Source organism: Pygoscelis adeliae, unplaced genomic scaffold, assembly GCF_000699105.1.
Source record: "Pygoscelis adeliae isolate BGI_AS28 unplaced genomic scaffold, ASM69910v1 Scaffold92, whole genome shotgun sequence".
In the NCBI taxonomy this organism is placed as follows: Eukaryota; Metazoa; Chordata; class Aves; order Sphenisciformes; family Spheniscidae; genus Pygoscelis; species Pygoscelis adeliae.
Genome location: NW_008824306.1, coordinates 1626211 through 1641131, shown reverse-complemented (window position 1 = coordinate 1641131; position 14921 = coordinate 1626211). Strand labels below are relative to the sequence as shown.

The window sequence follows — 14921 nt, the reverse complement described above, 5'->3', positions numbered from 1 at the left end:
CTTCGTTAAATTTTTAAATTTTAAACTTTCTATAAATACATCTGTGAGAGTTTAGAATCCATTGTAATGTTATTTGCAGCTGCATTTTAATGTTGCTTTGGTTTATTTCTCTTTTTTCAGGCTTCAAAATACATCCCTGATATCTGTGTTATTAGGGCAGTACAAAAAATTGTTTGGGCATCAGGTTGTGGGTCAGTTCAGCTGGTTTTCAGCTCGAATGAGGAAATTAGTAAAATCTATGAAAAGGTAAGAACTCCTAAGCAACTTTTCTATATAACTGTTCCTTTGTTTACAAAAGGGACAGTGTCAACCAGGTCAGGCTTAGAGTGTGATGAGCTTTTAGGTAGTTATCGTGGTGATGATGTATTTTGGAGTCTAGCATGATATGTCAGTTGTCAAACCACAGTTTAATTTTCTATTCTAAATTCCTTTTCTCGTAGCCATTTAATTGTAACTTGAATCTGGTGTCAGTTCAAAAATGCACCAGTTCTGTAAGCTGCTGTAACATGTTTTCAGCCCAGTTAGATTCCATATCTAAATAAGAAATAAGCACTTCTTTGCAATGCTAATTTTTCTAGTCTTCAAATTTAAAAGGTCTATTTTACAGAAGTTGATTGAAAGCATATGTGCAGTCTAGAATGAGAAATGAGCTAACTGATCTGAAATTAGCAGTGAAGCACTGGTAAAACAAAATAATTGCTAATCCTAGATGGCTTTTTTCCTTTTATTATGTAGATATGTAGACCATCTTCATGGTTTCATGTGGTTTACACAAATAGTTTGGAATTGGGGCTTATATATGTTATCACACACCTTGTGTTTTAACAAATGTTGCTTACAGTTACAGAAAATAGTAATCTGTATTTTGACAGTGGTTTTAAAAAATATTTTTTTTTTTCGCTAAACATCTTCATTTGTTCGCCTTATAAAATTAAGTTTAGTACTCATCAATACTTGTCTGAGAGTAAAAGGGAAAGGAATATATAGGGAAGTTTTATTCTTGGTTTATTAGATGTTGTGCTTAAATGATCAATTAGAGGAAAAACATTTACTTCAGCAAAATGCAACACCTTTCTTAGCTTAGGTAGTGGTATAATGGCATCTGCTTCTATTGCTGCAAGAATGACTTCTTCATGAAATGAAGTTGTGTTTTTTTGGGTTTTGGTGGGGTGGGTGGGGGAGGTGATACAACTGGCACGTATAAAAAGTGGTTTAGTTAGTGTGGCAGTCCAGGCACGTGAAGATGTGCTCTTACATCTATACATTTGATGTTTTAAGAGCAGTAGTGCACTAGAGAAAATACACGAAAGGAAAATACACCAAAATGTTCTCTTCTGGCTTTTTTCTGGGTGAAAATTGTACAGTTAAGTTCTGTAAAAATATTTTCAAACAATTGAAGTTTTAAAATAGATGAAATTTAAGCTGTGCATTATCAATCATCCTTTAAATGTTGCGGGGGGGGTTATTGACACTTATATGGACATTTGTAATAAATTGCAGCTGCATTTGGTTTACCCAAAGCAAAAGGGAAATAAAACTTGACGGGAAAAATTGGAAACTAAAAAGAGGAAGAAATTGCAGAAGTAATAAGAAGGGGGAATAAAGTATGCTCTGTTAAAATAACATTAAAAGAGAGGAAAGTATTGCAGAAATAGAGGAATATGATGCAAGAAAAGTCACGTTCTTAATTTAAGAGAATTGCATTTGGTTATAGATGAGAGGAAGTAACTCCTGTTGTAGTTTTATAAAGATTGAATATACCAGTGACTGGCAAACACTGGCTTGGAGGAAAAAGTATCTTAAGAAAAATGCTTTCAGTTTTCTAAGTTCAACACTAAACCTTAGACTCTTAAATCATAGGTCATAGGAGCATTTAGCTAAGTCTGTGGGGTAGAGATTTATCATTAAATGCTAGTTTAAGAACAAAAGCAGACTGATTTTTTGTGGAATCAGGAATGACATGTCAGCAATTCCTAATAACATCAAAGGCGCAACTATGGTAAATGTTTTTTTAAGAGGCACTTCAGAGGGGTCCCATCAAGTATGACTTCTGAAAGAATGTTCTGAGCACTTTAAGAAGCTTCTGAACTTAAATGGTGAATTCAATTAAACTTTAAAGTCAAGATAAATTATTTTGAGAGCATAATTTTTATGGAGGCTCTTCTGCCTCCTGCCTCAAAAAATTCTGGTATGGGAGTCCTCTCAGTGGTTGAAGAGGACTGTGTGCAACTTTCAGTGTGTCAAACCGCCATTTCCTTCACTAGCTCAGAGAAGGCCCATACCCATCTGAAATACTGCAGGTATGCTGCTTGTACAGACCGGTCAGCTCTTGGTGCCTGAGTACAGGGAAGTACTTCATTCATAAAATGCACTTTGCCTTTCTACTAGATCCCTGCAGACATGCAGAAATAACTTTATTTTCTAAACAGGGCTTCAGTGCAGAGCAGGTACAGTCCTGAACTTGTTGAAAGCCATCTGCTTTTACTTTCATATCTTGAGATGTGTCAGAATTACCACATCCTCCCTCTGCAGTGGTAGTGACTGTCTCTGTTTTTTAGCTGTTGTGCAAAGACAAGATAGTGTCTGTTGCCAGACTGAGACATACTTTGTCCTCTTTTGCTGCTGTTTACAATTAGTTATCTCTTCTGCATTGTAATCCCTTCTTTCTGCCTACTTAATCTTGATAACCTTTCCATATATAAAACAAATACTTATTTTATGTCTCTGGTTAATGTTGCTAACCTGCAGCCATAATTACTTATGAATTACGATTGAAACCTGCTCCCATTCTATTTCTTCAAAACTTCAAGTTAATTAATTTTGGCTTAGATGGAGGAGAGGGCTTGCTTTTTTTTCCCCAAAGTATTTATTTTGGGAAAATGCACAAAAATCAACTCAGTTGAATCATGTTTAATTGAAAGAATAACCTATGTGTACCAGTTAGAAATATTATCCTTTCATATTTCAAAAGTCACCTCAGCAACTATGTTTGAAATTTGGTTCAGCTGTTTCATGTTTCTGAAAACTAGTGGAGTGCTGAGTAAATTCTACCAGTATTAAGAAGCTTTTGGTCAAATAAGTTGTAAGTATCAAAGCTTTGTAAAACTGGACTTCTTGATGAGTCATACAGCACTACAGCCTTTCTCTGTTTAAATAGTAACTGTTTCCAAAGCTTTAAACTCCAGGTTCTGGAGTTCTCCAGTAGTGAAGAAAAGCATCTTATTTAAAAATTAAAAAACCAAGCAAACAAAACCCAAATACAAACCAACAAAAAAACCCCAACAGTACTAACTGATACAACTTTTGCCTACAAGCTTCCTGTTTAACTTCTGGCTCCTTAAGTTCATGCTTGGAATCCTCCTTTGAGAAGCACAGTACTGGAAGTTCAGGTCATCCCGCATAGTGCTTTGAATCACATCTGAGTGCATAAAATACTTGGCACTGAAAAACCACAAATTTGTATACTAAATGATTGTGTTTGTATTTAGTGTATATACCTTGGAGCCAGTTGGGTTTCTTGGGATTTTTTTTCTATACCCACTTTGTGCTCTCTGGTTTATTTTCCACAGACAAACGCAGGAAATGAACCAGACATGGAAGATGAACAAGTTTGCTGCGAAGCATTGGAGGTGATGACCCTGTGTTTTGCTTTGATTCCAACGGCACTGGATGCACTCAGTAAAGAAAAGGCATGGCAGACGTTTATCATTGATTTGCTATTGCACTGTCACAGCAAGTAAGTTTTGGTGGTGGTGGCGATTTTTTTTTAATCACATATATTATTTTACAATTCAAAATTAATATAAAGCCTAAATGCAGAGCAGTGGCTTCTTACTTAAGGGATTTTTCTGCAGTTGTCTTAATTTACTGTTTAGCAATATAATTCTGTAGTTTGGATACCTATCCTGAAGTGGTAGCTTTATCAGTCCCATCTTCTTCATACTGATATGGAGGATATTGTCAAGCCAGATGGATGCCTGATAATGTGCTACTGATGGCTTTAGAAAAACTTACTTAGAATAAAATAATAGGTACTTCATGTTTTTCAGAAATTCTGTAAATACAACATTAGAATATTCTAAGTGACTTAGGTATAGAAGAACTTTGCTATACTTTTTCTGATAAGTCAAGACAAGATACAGTGCTGGCAGTTTGAGGAGAGGGGGAAGTTAAGATTTAATCCTCTGGTTTTCTTGCATTGGAGTGGTACACTTGTGACTCTTCACTGACTCACACATTTTACGTAGAGCTGTCGCACTGGAGCTGTCACCTGGTGCAGTAGCAGTGTCTTTGTGGAATCGTTAGCAACTCCTGGGGGACAGATGGACAGGGAAAACCAGCAGGAGCTGCCAAGAGCAATGTGGTTCTGTTGTCCTGCAGTCTTGCCATAGAGTTCAGAGGTCTCTCGTTATTTCTAAGCTATTCCTACATTCTCCTTAGGCAACATCTGCATGATACAGCATCTGTATGATGCATGTCTTGTGACTTCTAGCCCATCTGAAATTCTGGTGTGAAATATTGGGGTCTGTATTTTTCTAAGCCATCCAGGTGGAAAGTTTTTGTATGTTATTAAACTTAAAGTTACTAGTGCTTTGAACTGTTACTAAAGATTTAATTCTAGTTTTGTAAGATAGCTCCGCTGTTGTTCCATGAATATTTTAACTTTCTTTGAGAAATGACAGAAATCAGAAATAAGTGAAGTTGTCTAAGCCTTTCAATACATTTCAAATGGAGTCAGATTGTGGCGCTCTGAGATGACTGGGGTCAGAATTTCAGCACCATGTTTTGGGTTTTTTACTTTTCTAGATAAAACAGGTTGGAAAGTCTTACGGTCAGCAATATTCACCATAACAAAAGGATCAATAGTATCATCAGAGTATCTCTTTACAATAAACTACTTGGACACGTTGGTGAAACTGTGGAGCGTTATTATCAGAACCCATAAGCTTTACTAGTTTGCAACCTTTGATATGGGATGTTGAATTTTCAGCTTCACTGATGCTTGTTATTATCACTTAAGTTAGATCAGTTTAACAAAACATGCTGACAAATGTATGTTGTAATTTTACATATTAAATGAAACAAGCTGTCTTTCACTATTTTTGGTAACTTTCAAGGCTGATGAGTAAGAAATCACTAAATTTTATTTTTAAAACTGTCAACAGTTGATACCAAGTTACTATTTTGATAGTAAGTGTATATTGGCCACTTGTCAAATTTGGAGTACCAGTACAGCTGAATAGCATGGGCAAATGTTAGTGCTGCCCCATCCTTTCATTATTTTTTTTATGTGGGTCCAAAGATTTATCAGATTTGTGGCTTTTTACATGATCTTAATTGTACAAATGTAAGTAATGGGTGATAATTTTTATAATAAATTTCAGTGTAGTTATCTGACGTTCTGGCATTGTACTTGGAATTTAAGTGACATTTCTCAAGTGTTCATCAGCATTTGTTTATATTTCAGTTAGTGTTTGGTATCAACACTTTGCGGACAGAAGTATTTCTTTGCATATTAAGTTCAGTGAGCAGTTTTCAGGTTTAGTTTGTAAATAAGAAGTGTATTTCCACAAATAATAACTTTAGAGAACTTAGATTATTGTCTAATATAGTGGCCAAATCTGTGTGACCGCCATGCTTATTTATTGGCAGTATTACAACATTAAAACTTCTGGGGCTGCTTCTGGTGTGACATGTCTCTCATGAAATGGTCTTAAAACCTTTCTTGAAGCTTTGAATATCACAAACTGAGATTCTTGTCACTTTATGTGGGCTGGAAAGCTGTCATCACAGCTAGGTATCTCTTCTTTTCTTTTTATCTCTGCCACCATTTATCAGGTGTCAGAGTTAAAAGTTTCTTATTTGCTGTCACTTTCACTGGTTTGGGTTAATAGGCCAGGATTTTGTCATCAAGAATAATTGAAAGAAGAAAATACTGGGATATTCTTTTGTTACTATGAATCTATTTTGTGATTCTTCCCACTCTAAAAATGCTGTGCCCATAATGCCTTTTTGCTGCAAGAACTCACAGAATAGCTGTGTTAACATTTACTTAAAAAAAACCCAAAAAACAAACAAAACCCCCATAACTTAATTGGTTACAAAAAATAATTAGTCTGCTTTGTTTTACGTTTACAGCACAATGTAAAATACTAAAATAGCTACTAGCAAGACAGCAATGTTCTGTTTTTTACAAACGGAATAGTGCCAGTGACAAACCTAGACCAAAGATGACTTGTTCCCACTCTTCCAGTCTTTGAAAACTGCAGGTGCTCTTTGTGAGGATTTTTCTGTTCTGGTCATATTTCCCTAAGGAAATGAACTATTTGTTCAAATCGGGAACTTCTAAATCTGTAAGTCTTAAACAGTTTAGTCTCTGAATTTCATTGTGCAGGTTCTATCTAACACAGTTTGTGATGGAGGTAGAAGGTCTTTTTAGCAAAACCTCCAGTCTTGATTTACAGATGGGACTATCTGTCATGGTTTTGCTAGTCTCTTCCAATGATTACTCTTCTTGCTGATTTGAGCTTTGTTGGCTGAATTTGAAGCCCAACTATTTCTTATTGCTATGCCTAGTGAATAGTTGACTGTTGTACTTTTCTTCCTAAAATATTGAAGAAACTACATATGTCCCTGAGCTGGGGTTCTCTTTCCACACGTTTTGTTGGCATGTCAGCCCAAGTCTGAACAGCAGTGGCTTAATTCCCCAGGTACGTTAGCCTTTTGCCCTTTAAAATGAAGAGTAACATTAATGGATGGGGTTGGTTGGCTTGTTTTTGTCAGAGGCAATAAAATTTTTAAGGGCTTCTCTTATCTAAGTGGACTGCTGCTGAGCTCCTTATCTCTGCTGTCTTTCTCCACCAGAATGGGAAATGAGCTGAATTTATTGTATGGAAAAATGGTTCATACTGTCAGTACAAGAAGCTAACCACTGAGCTCTTGTGTCTCATATACTTGTAAGATTTCTGATATATATGATAATCTCACTTGTAATAATGAACAGTTGCATGCTGTGATGGTTAGAATAGCATAAACATGAGTAGAAACGGAAGACTGCTTTGAAAATGAAGACCGTGAAGTTGAACTAAGCTAAAAAAACAGTTCCTCTTCTGAATTAATATGGAAACAAATTCAGTGTTTGCAGTGCAGAGAAAGTTTAGCAAATACCAGACAGAATTCTGAATATCGTTCTACTTTCAACTATTGTTCTCTAATCTCCTGTCCTCAATCAGAGAACAATGTGAGCAAAAATATGCATGTGAGAAAATGTTTTTGGTTTACCATAAAAGACAAGGAAGACGATCAAGTTCAGATCTCGCAAATATCATTCTGGAAAAGATCAGATGGATTGCGGGTTTTGTTTGTTTCTTTCAGAGGTTGAGATTGTATGGGACTTCTGCTGTTTCCTCATAGCATAACCATGCTACCTGTAAATTGAGAAACAGAATGCAAAATGTTTAATACTAAATACTAGAGCAGTTCTTATGCTCCAAGGTAATTGATTTTATAGTGGTGACCCCTGAATACAAGACTGGCTTAGTCAACAGCAGATAGCTGAACAGTTAGTCCTCAATGATCCTGGAACCCAGAAGTATTCCACTGATGGCTGCAAAGTGTTTGGTGGTCATACATATGTGGCCCAAATAAATACAAATTCTTACTGCCCGTGTAAAGCAATGGCGCTTATACCCATTGAAGAGGCTGACTTCTGTTAACTAAACAGAAATCTGTATCCTGGAGCTATCAATGGGATGGGATTCAGGTTGCCTGCCTTGATGGAGGCATTTGGCCTACAGCTGTTTCATTGGGTGAGTGTGAGTTCATCACACAACTCATGTCCTATCTGCCAGCTCTACGCTGTTGTCATGGTGTCTAACATGGCATTGGATGCCTGTGTTTAGGCAGCTGCATCCCTCTCATGGTTCCTTAAGAGCTCTTAGATTGTTAGAGCCTCACGAAAATATAATACTTGTGTTCAAATACCGCATGCTCCTTGGAGGCATAACAGTGTGAAGTATGTGTTTCCTTGGTTACATTTCTCACCTTAGGAAAATAAGGTGAGAATTTTCATCTATTTCATTCTGCCTTTAAGTGCATGAACCTGAGGAGTGTCTATGTGACGTGTCCCAAGCAGTTGAAGGGTTGCAGCTTAAAAGAAATTTCTGTGAGAAGTTTTATGAAAACTTCAGCTCAGCAATTGGATCCCTTAAAATGTCAATTATTATTAAGAACAAAACAGACCCCCTCCACACCACAGTCTTCTGCAACTCAAAGCAATGTAGTAGAACTTGCAAAGATCAGAGAAGGGTGACAGGGGAGATCAAAGCTCTGAAATTACTTCCATCTGAGGAACAGCTGAATAGCTTGGGGCACTTCGTATTGGAGAAGAAATAAATGGTGGGAGGAGAATACCACAGAGACCTTTAAAATCAGAAGTAGCAAAGGGAGAATAAATAGAGAACAGTGTTTCTTTGTATAAGAACTTCTTGAGCATAACATTTAAGCAGTGTAAACCTTCAGTTTGGAAATAGTTTGAGGGGTTCTTTCATCAATTTGTCCAGTGAGGGCTATGAAATACTGCTTTTGGTAGTCTTCCCGAACCACAAATTGTTAGTAGCTGAGAGAACATTCTGGAGAAGTGTCACTGCATGCTTCCTTCTTCTTGTGCGCTTTCTTAGGTGTATGTCAGAGGCAGAGTGCTCAGCTAGGTGCATCTTTGCTCTGACCTTGTGGTCATTCTTGCATGTCTTTGAAGCACAGTTAACTGCACATGAAAGATCTCTGAAGGAAATAGGATTCTTTCGTGTGCTTTCCACAGTGACCTCATGGGCAGAAAACAATGACAGCCACACCAAAAAGACACTGTAAAATACGGTTTCTCATATGATGAGATACTTTCATAAAGTACAGCATTCACTTGTATTCTCTCTCCACCCAAGCAGAGTTGTTTCTAACAGTTTTTACAAGCTATAATGCTCAGACAATTCATCTTACAACTTGAAAGAATAGGATTTGCCTTAGTTTTTTTTTTCTTAAGCTTATCCATTCCCACATTATTCCAGTGGTAAGATTAAGTTCTTAAATGGAAAATTTCCTTTAATTCTAGCCACTTGAATTTTCAACGGGTCAATTTTTCTCATTTCTTACTAATGATGAATTTTGATCACTTCATAGATGCTCAGCAAACTGCTGTAGTGATACATAAGAGCAGTTTTACTTTAGTTTTATTTTGTCTTTCAGGCACAACTGGTGCTTGATTAGAAAAAAACAAAAATTTATTTAGGGTTGCAAATTGCTTGTTGTGTTATGCAGTATTTGCTGGCAGTTGCAAAGGTTTAGTGGTTAGGTGCTGATAGGTTTCTTTTTCTTCTACCTTTAAATATTTGATTTGTGGAACAGGTTTTGTAATAGTAATTCATGTGTCTAAAATGTCACTGCAAGGAGAAACAATGTGATGGGTAGTGAATAATTAAAGTATTCCCATTTCTTACATTATGTACAGTTTTAGAAAATGGCATTAAGCAGATAAGCACAAATTTAATTGTTCTTTTTAATGTCCTGTTTGGATAGGGAGATTGTATTTAATGTTTCTATTAAATGATTTCCAGAACTGTTCGTCAGATGGCACAGGAGCAATTCTTTTTAATGGCTACCAGGTGTTGCATGGGACAGAGACCTCTCCTTTTCTTCATTACCCTGCTGTTTACTGTTCTAGGGGTAAGTTTTTAGAGGTAAAGGCTTAAGTACAATGTGAATTTCTGTAAAAAGTAATAAGACAAAATATCTGCAAGAAAAAGCAAATTGCTATTAACAAGTCACTAAAATACAGATTCTTTTTGACCTATAGGCAAGCAGCACAGTCGATTTCCATTTGAGTTAGATGAGGGGGGAAAGGAAAGAGTCTTTTTTGCATTTTCTGATAAGAACATGAACAATAAGCTTTAATGTATGCATTTGATCTTCAGTGAATGCTAACCTTCAAGTAAAAATCCTTAGCAGATTAGATGGATACCTACAGTTACTGCCTTCTTTTACTGGGCCTGCCAGGGCTTTTCAATTCTGCATGCTCATGGCTCTCTTGAACATTAGATCACTTCATTGTTTGTTTCCCATGCAGGTATAGAAATTGCTACTAAAATAGTGCGGAAGTTATTCATTAACAGCTAAACACAACTGAAAACTTCCAAAAGGTTAAAAATAACCCTACGCTTCTTTGCTTTCATATTTATTGCCAGTTTTAGGGAAAATACGTTGCACTGTAAGTAGAAGCGTGTATGAATTCTATGTCATTTGTTTTTGGCTTACATAGAGTACTGCAAGAGAGAGAGCTAAGCATTCTGGAGACTACTTCACTCTCTTAAGACATCTTCTTAACTATGCTTACAACAGTAATATTAACGTACCCAATGCTGAAGTTCTTCTCAATAATGAAATTGACTGGCTTAAGAGGATTAGGGTAAGTTTTAGGATCAATTTATTTCTGATAATCAGCTTTCTGCTGCTTTGTTGTAAAGTACAGTTTTAAGCTTGGTAAATGTATATTGTTTAGAGTATCCTAACTTTCTCTTAAATGGCAGGATGAAGTAAAAAGAACAGGGGAAACAGGTGTCGAAGAAACTATCTTAGAGGGTCACCTTGGAGTAACAAAAGAGTTGTTAGCATTCCAGACACCTGAGAAGAAATACCATATTGGTTGTGAAAAAGGAGGTGCTAATCTCATTAAAGTAAGTTCAAGTTTTTTGACGTATGGAGTTTTTTGATTTTTTTGTTTGCTATAAGTAGGTAAAAAGAAGCTTTGCATCTTGTGGTCTGTAACCGTAAAAGGTCCCAATTTAACTGTTTGACAAGGGCTTCTAATGGAGTTTAATGTTTTCTTTTAAAATATTTTTTTTTAAAAATTACACGTTTCACTCATAAGGGTGCTTAACATTCTCATTCTTTGGAACCACTGTGTATGGAGTTGCTGTAACCTCATGAGCTGTTATTCCAAGACTCAGCAAACATCACACAAGGATAGTGACATAGATACAGGATAATCCTGTACAGGACTGCTTTCTTTTATTACCCCTGTATTGTCTTTTCTCTACATGTTCTTAATTAGTGCTATTAATGTTTATGGCAGGTTTGAACAAATGCATGACATCTGAGCGTCTCTTTAATCAGATGTGTTTTCTTTGTACCTCTGATATTATACAGCAGCAATGTGGTCTTTTTCAGCACTAATTGATAAAGAGCTTTGTAGACAATACTGGTTTGGCAAAAGAAAATTTTTACCAGTCAAGATTTATTTTTAACTTGCAGTGGGGGGGTGGGTTTGCAGGGAACCACTTTGGAATGGAGTTATTATGTTCTAAATTTACAAGCTTGTTATGGTGTTAGTGTCAATTTTAACTCTTGGGTTTTTTTAAGTACTCCTCTGGTTCTCAGACATTCATTTATGTAATAACTCTTATTCTGTTATAAAATAGTGTGCATTTCTATGGTAACAGGTGACTTTTTTTCCCCCCCCCCAGGAGCTGATAGATGATTTCATCTTTCCGGCATCCAATGTTTATCTACAATACATGAGAAATGGAGAATTGCCTGCTGAGCAGGCCATACCAGTCTGTAGTTCACCAGCTACTATTAATGCTGGCTTTGAGCTACTAGTTGCACTAGCAGTTGGATGTGTCCGAAATCTGAAGCAGATAGTAGACACCTTGACTGAAATGTATTACATAGGTACAGCAATCACTAGTATGTAATATTTTTAATTATCTTTTTTCTACTTTTTAATGTCTGTATTATGTATAGGGTTTTTTTATATTATCAAGAACTAGATGCTGAGTTTTTTAGTTTGTGGCTTGTTTGTGGCTGCTTTTAATGTTGCAAAATCAGGCTGTCAAAATCTAGAAAAGTTTTTCAGTGTAGCCTTTATTTGTTCTTTATGCAGTAAATGTATTGACTTGCATTACATGGTTGCATCCAAGTTCCAGCCCCAGTCACTTACGCAGTCTGACCCTTCCTGCCTCGATCTCTGGCTACTCCCCTTTGTCCCTACAGCTCCCGGGACCTTCACTCTGTCTGTGTCTTCTACTTTTGTCTCATCATTTCAGGCTCTGCCTAACCAATCCCAGAACCTCATCAGGTATCTTCAGCTTAGTTTTAGTGCAAGTCTCTTGGTTGCTCACCTAATTTGTCATCGTTGTTCACACACAGACACAGGTCCACTGTCTTGTTTCCCTTTTTAGTTCTGTACTCATTCACTGCTTGTCATAGTCCTTTCTCAAACATTTGTTCTTCAGTTTTGGCCTTGCCTCAGCACAGCTCTGCACTCAACTCTCTCCTTCTCACTGGAGAAAGATTATAGCAATTGCAGTATGTACAAAAACTTAGAAATGTTAGTGTTTCAAAAGCTGATAGTCAAATGAAACTTGGGCTAATTTTCACAAGGATGGCAAATGGCTCATAATTAACACAGATTTTGTTATCCACAAAAAGCACGTAAGACTTTCTTAAAAACAAACAAACGAGCATATTTTCTGCAGCCCTAAATGAGATAGCTAAACCATTTTGGCTGTAATATTAACAGGGGGAAAAAAAAACTAAAAGAACTAAACCAAGCAAACCCAAGCTCGTATGGCAAGAAAGGCTGGGAGAGTTGGGGTTGTTCAGCCTGGAGAAGAGGTCTGCAGGGAGACCTTATTGCAGCCTTTCAATACTTAAAGGGGGCTTATAGAAAGATGGAGAGAGACTTTTTACCAGGGCCTGTAGTGATAGGACAAGGGACAATGATTTTAAACTGAAAGAGGTTGCCCAGCAGAGTTGTGGATGCCCATCCCTGGAAGTGTTCAAGATCAGGTTGGATGGGGCTTTGAGCAGCCTGATCTGGTGAAAGATGTCCCTCCCCACGGCAGGGGTTTGGACTAGATGATCTTTAAAGGTCCCTTCCAGCCCAGCCCATTCTGTGATTTAACAGAATTAGCAAAACTATAAGCAACTAGAATAGTACCCCATAGTAGGGATTGTCCACTGCCTTTCACAATGGCAGTGCTACTTGGCCAGTTGGTGGTTATCAGTGAGTCATTTGAGGTTTTTCAGTCTCTTCCTGTTTGGTCCCATCTCAAATGAAAAGGGTAGCTTTATCGTTTTCCCCCCTGCCTCATCCTTTTTTCTTCACCCTTTTCTATTGGGAAGTAGTGTATTTCTTATCCTCAAAATTAGAAGGGTTTTATGGCATTTCCTTCCGCTCAAATATTTGATAAGTGCGATAGAACGCCAGATCTCCATGGTATGTCAGACAGAAGAGAGAACACATGTATGAACTGTGCATGCTGTGTGTTTCATATACCAAGTAAAGCTTGCTTGTAAACATGCATGCTCTCTTACTTGCTTTTACATCAGAATTTTTTATGTTAAAACCACAGAACCACAGGTTAGTGTAGGAAACCTGTGATCATAAATGTACTCTGAAGAGATGCGAGAGGTCTGAGGGAGAAGACTCAGGAGGAAAAAACTCTTATCACAAGTCATACAGATAGCACTATCTAAAACTGTTTCCCATCCTGGAAAGGAAAAGTGAGGCATCAGTGAAATATTGTAATTTTAAAAGGATTATAAATTTGTGAAAGGTTTATAAATTGGTTATATATTCTAGATTCATTCAGCTGAATTCTTCAGCTAAGAAACTTGCTGGTATTGAGGAAAGACTTCTGTTCGATACATAAATAGACTTTTTTTTTTTGTCTGGCCACCTTTTTAGTCATGCAATAGAAGAAAATGGTGTAATGTTAAGATTACAGATAGAACTATCGTTCATAGAAGTTGTGTTAATTTTAGCAATTAAGTTTTCTGGTGAAACATTTGTTTTATTAAACTGCAGTGTGATACAGACAGATACTAATTTTATGCAACTGCCCTTTGTAACTGCATTGATGGTCTAATTCTTTTATAACAATATTTTTCTATTCTGCTATTTTCTTTTAGCTTGTGAAGCGCTTACAGAATGGGAATACCTACCACCTGTTGGGCCTCGACCACCAAAGGGATTTGTAGGCCTGAAAAATGCTGGTGCCACTTGTTACATGAATTCTGTCATTCAGCAGCTGTACATGATTCCAGCCATCAGGAATGGGATTCTTGCAATTGAAGGCACAGGCAGTGATGTAGATGATGACATGTCTGGGGATGAAAAGCAGGACAATGAGGTAAATTTAACTACATAGAACTTGCTTATCTTTAAAATAGAATTCTTTTTTATGAAAAGGTTGTAACAAATTTAAGTTGCCTATCACTTTGCTTTCCAATGCTGGCAGTGGGGACAATAGCATAATATGTCTTACTTGAATAGGCTCACTGCCAGAGCGGCAGTTCAAAAGATCCAAGTAGCAGGGTTTGCAGACTTCCCCCTCAGGGATTTGTATTTGAAAGCACCATACACCACTTCTGCCACCAGAACTCCGTTAATGCATACAAAGACATTATTTGTTTCTTCAGATGAGAATATGAAACACCGTACATTGTTAAATTAAACAAGGGATACAACTAGCTATGAGATAGCTACATGTCAAAGTTAATTGCACAAATTTTCTTCTGCGTTTCAGAGCAATGTTGACCCGCGAGATGATGTGTTTGGTTATCCACATCAGTATGAAGACAAACCAGCACTGAGTAAAACAGAAGATAGAAAAGAGTACAATATTGGAGTTCTGAGGCATCTCCAAGTAATTTTTGGTCATTTAGCAGCTTCCAGGCTACAGTACTATGTACCAAGAGGGTTTTGGAAACAATTTAGGTAAACAGAAAATTTAGTATTGATGTCTGTTCACTGGACCACTGAAATGCAACCAAACTAACCGTAGTAGAAGAAATGATAGTGATGCTAAGTGTAAATTAGCAGAACTTGTGCAGCATTGTATCTGTTATCCTACCTTTTCACCATT

The 14921-nt window shown here is 36.9% G+C and overlaps 1 protein-coding gene across 2 annotated transcripts in view; it reads left to right on the top strand.

Moving 5' to 3' along the window:
* The window catches only part of USP9X (ubiquitin specific peptidase 9, X-linked), a 79496-nt gene that overhangs the window by 43917 nt on the left and 20658 nt on the right, over positions 1–14921 (top strand). The window contains exons 24-31 of one of the 2 annotated variants that reach the window (XM_009318896.1): positions 121–246; positions 3570–3736; positions 9609–9717; positions 10310–10456; positions 10578–10724; positions 11514–11721; positions 13966–14186; positions 14583–14773. In XM_009318896.1, the coding sequence (XP_009317171.1) occupies positions 121–246; positions 3570–3736; positions 9609–9717; positions 10310–10456; positions 10578–10724; positions 11514–11721; positions 13966–14186; positions 14583–14773 (1316 nt within the window). Of the gene's footprint in view, positions 1–120; positions 247–3569; positions 3737–9608; positions 9718–10309; positions 10457–10577; positions 10725–11513; positions 11737–13965; positions 14187–14582; positions 14774–14921 lie in introns of both variants that reach the window. The other variant, XM_009318895.1, reaches the window with a different exon arrangement.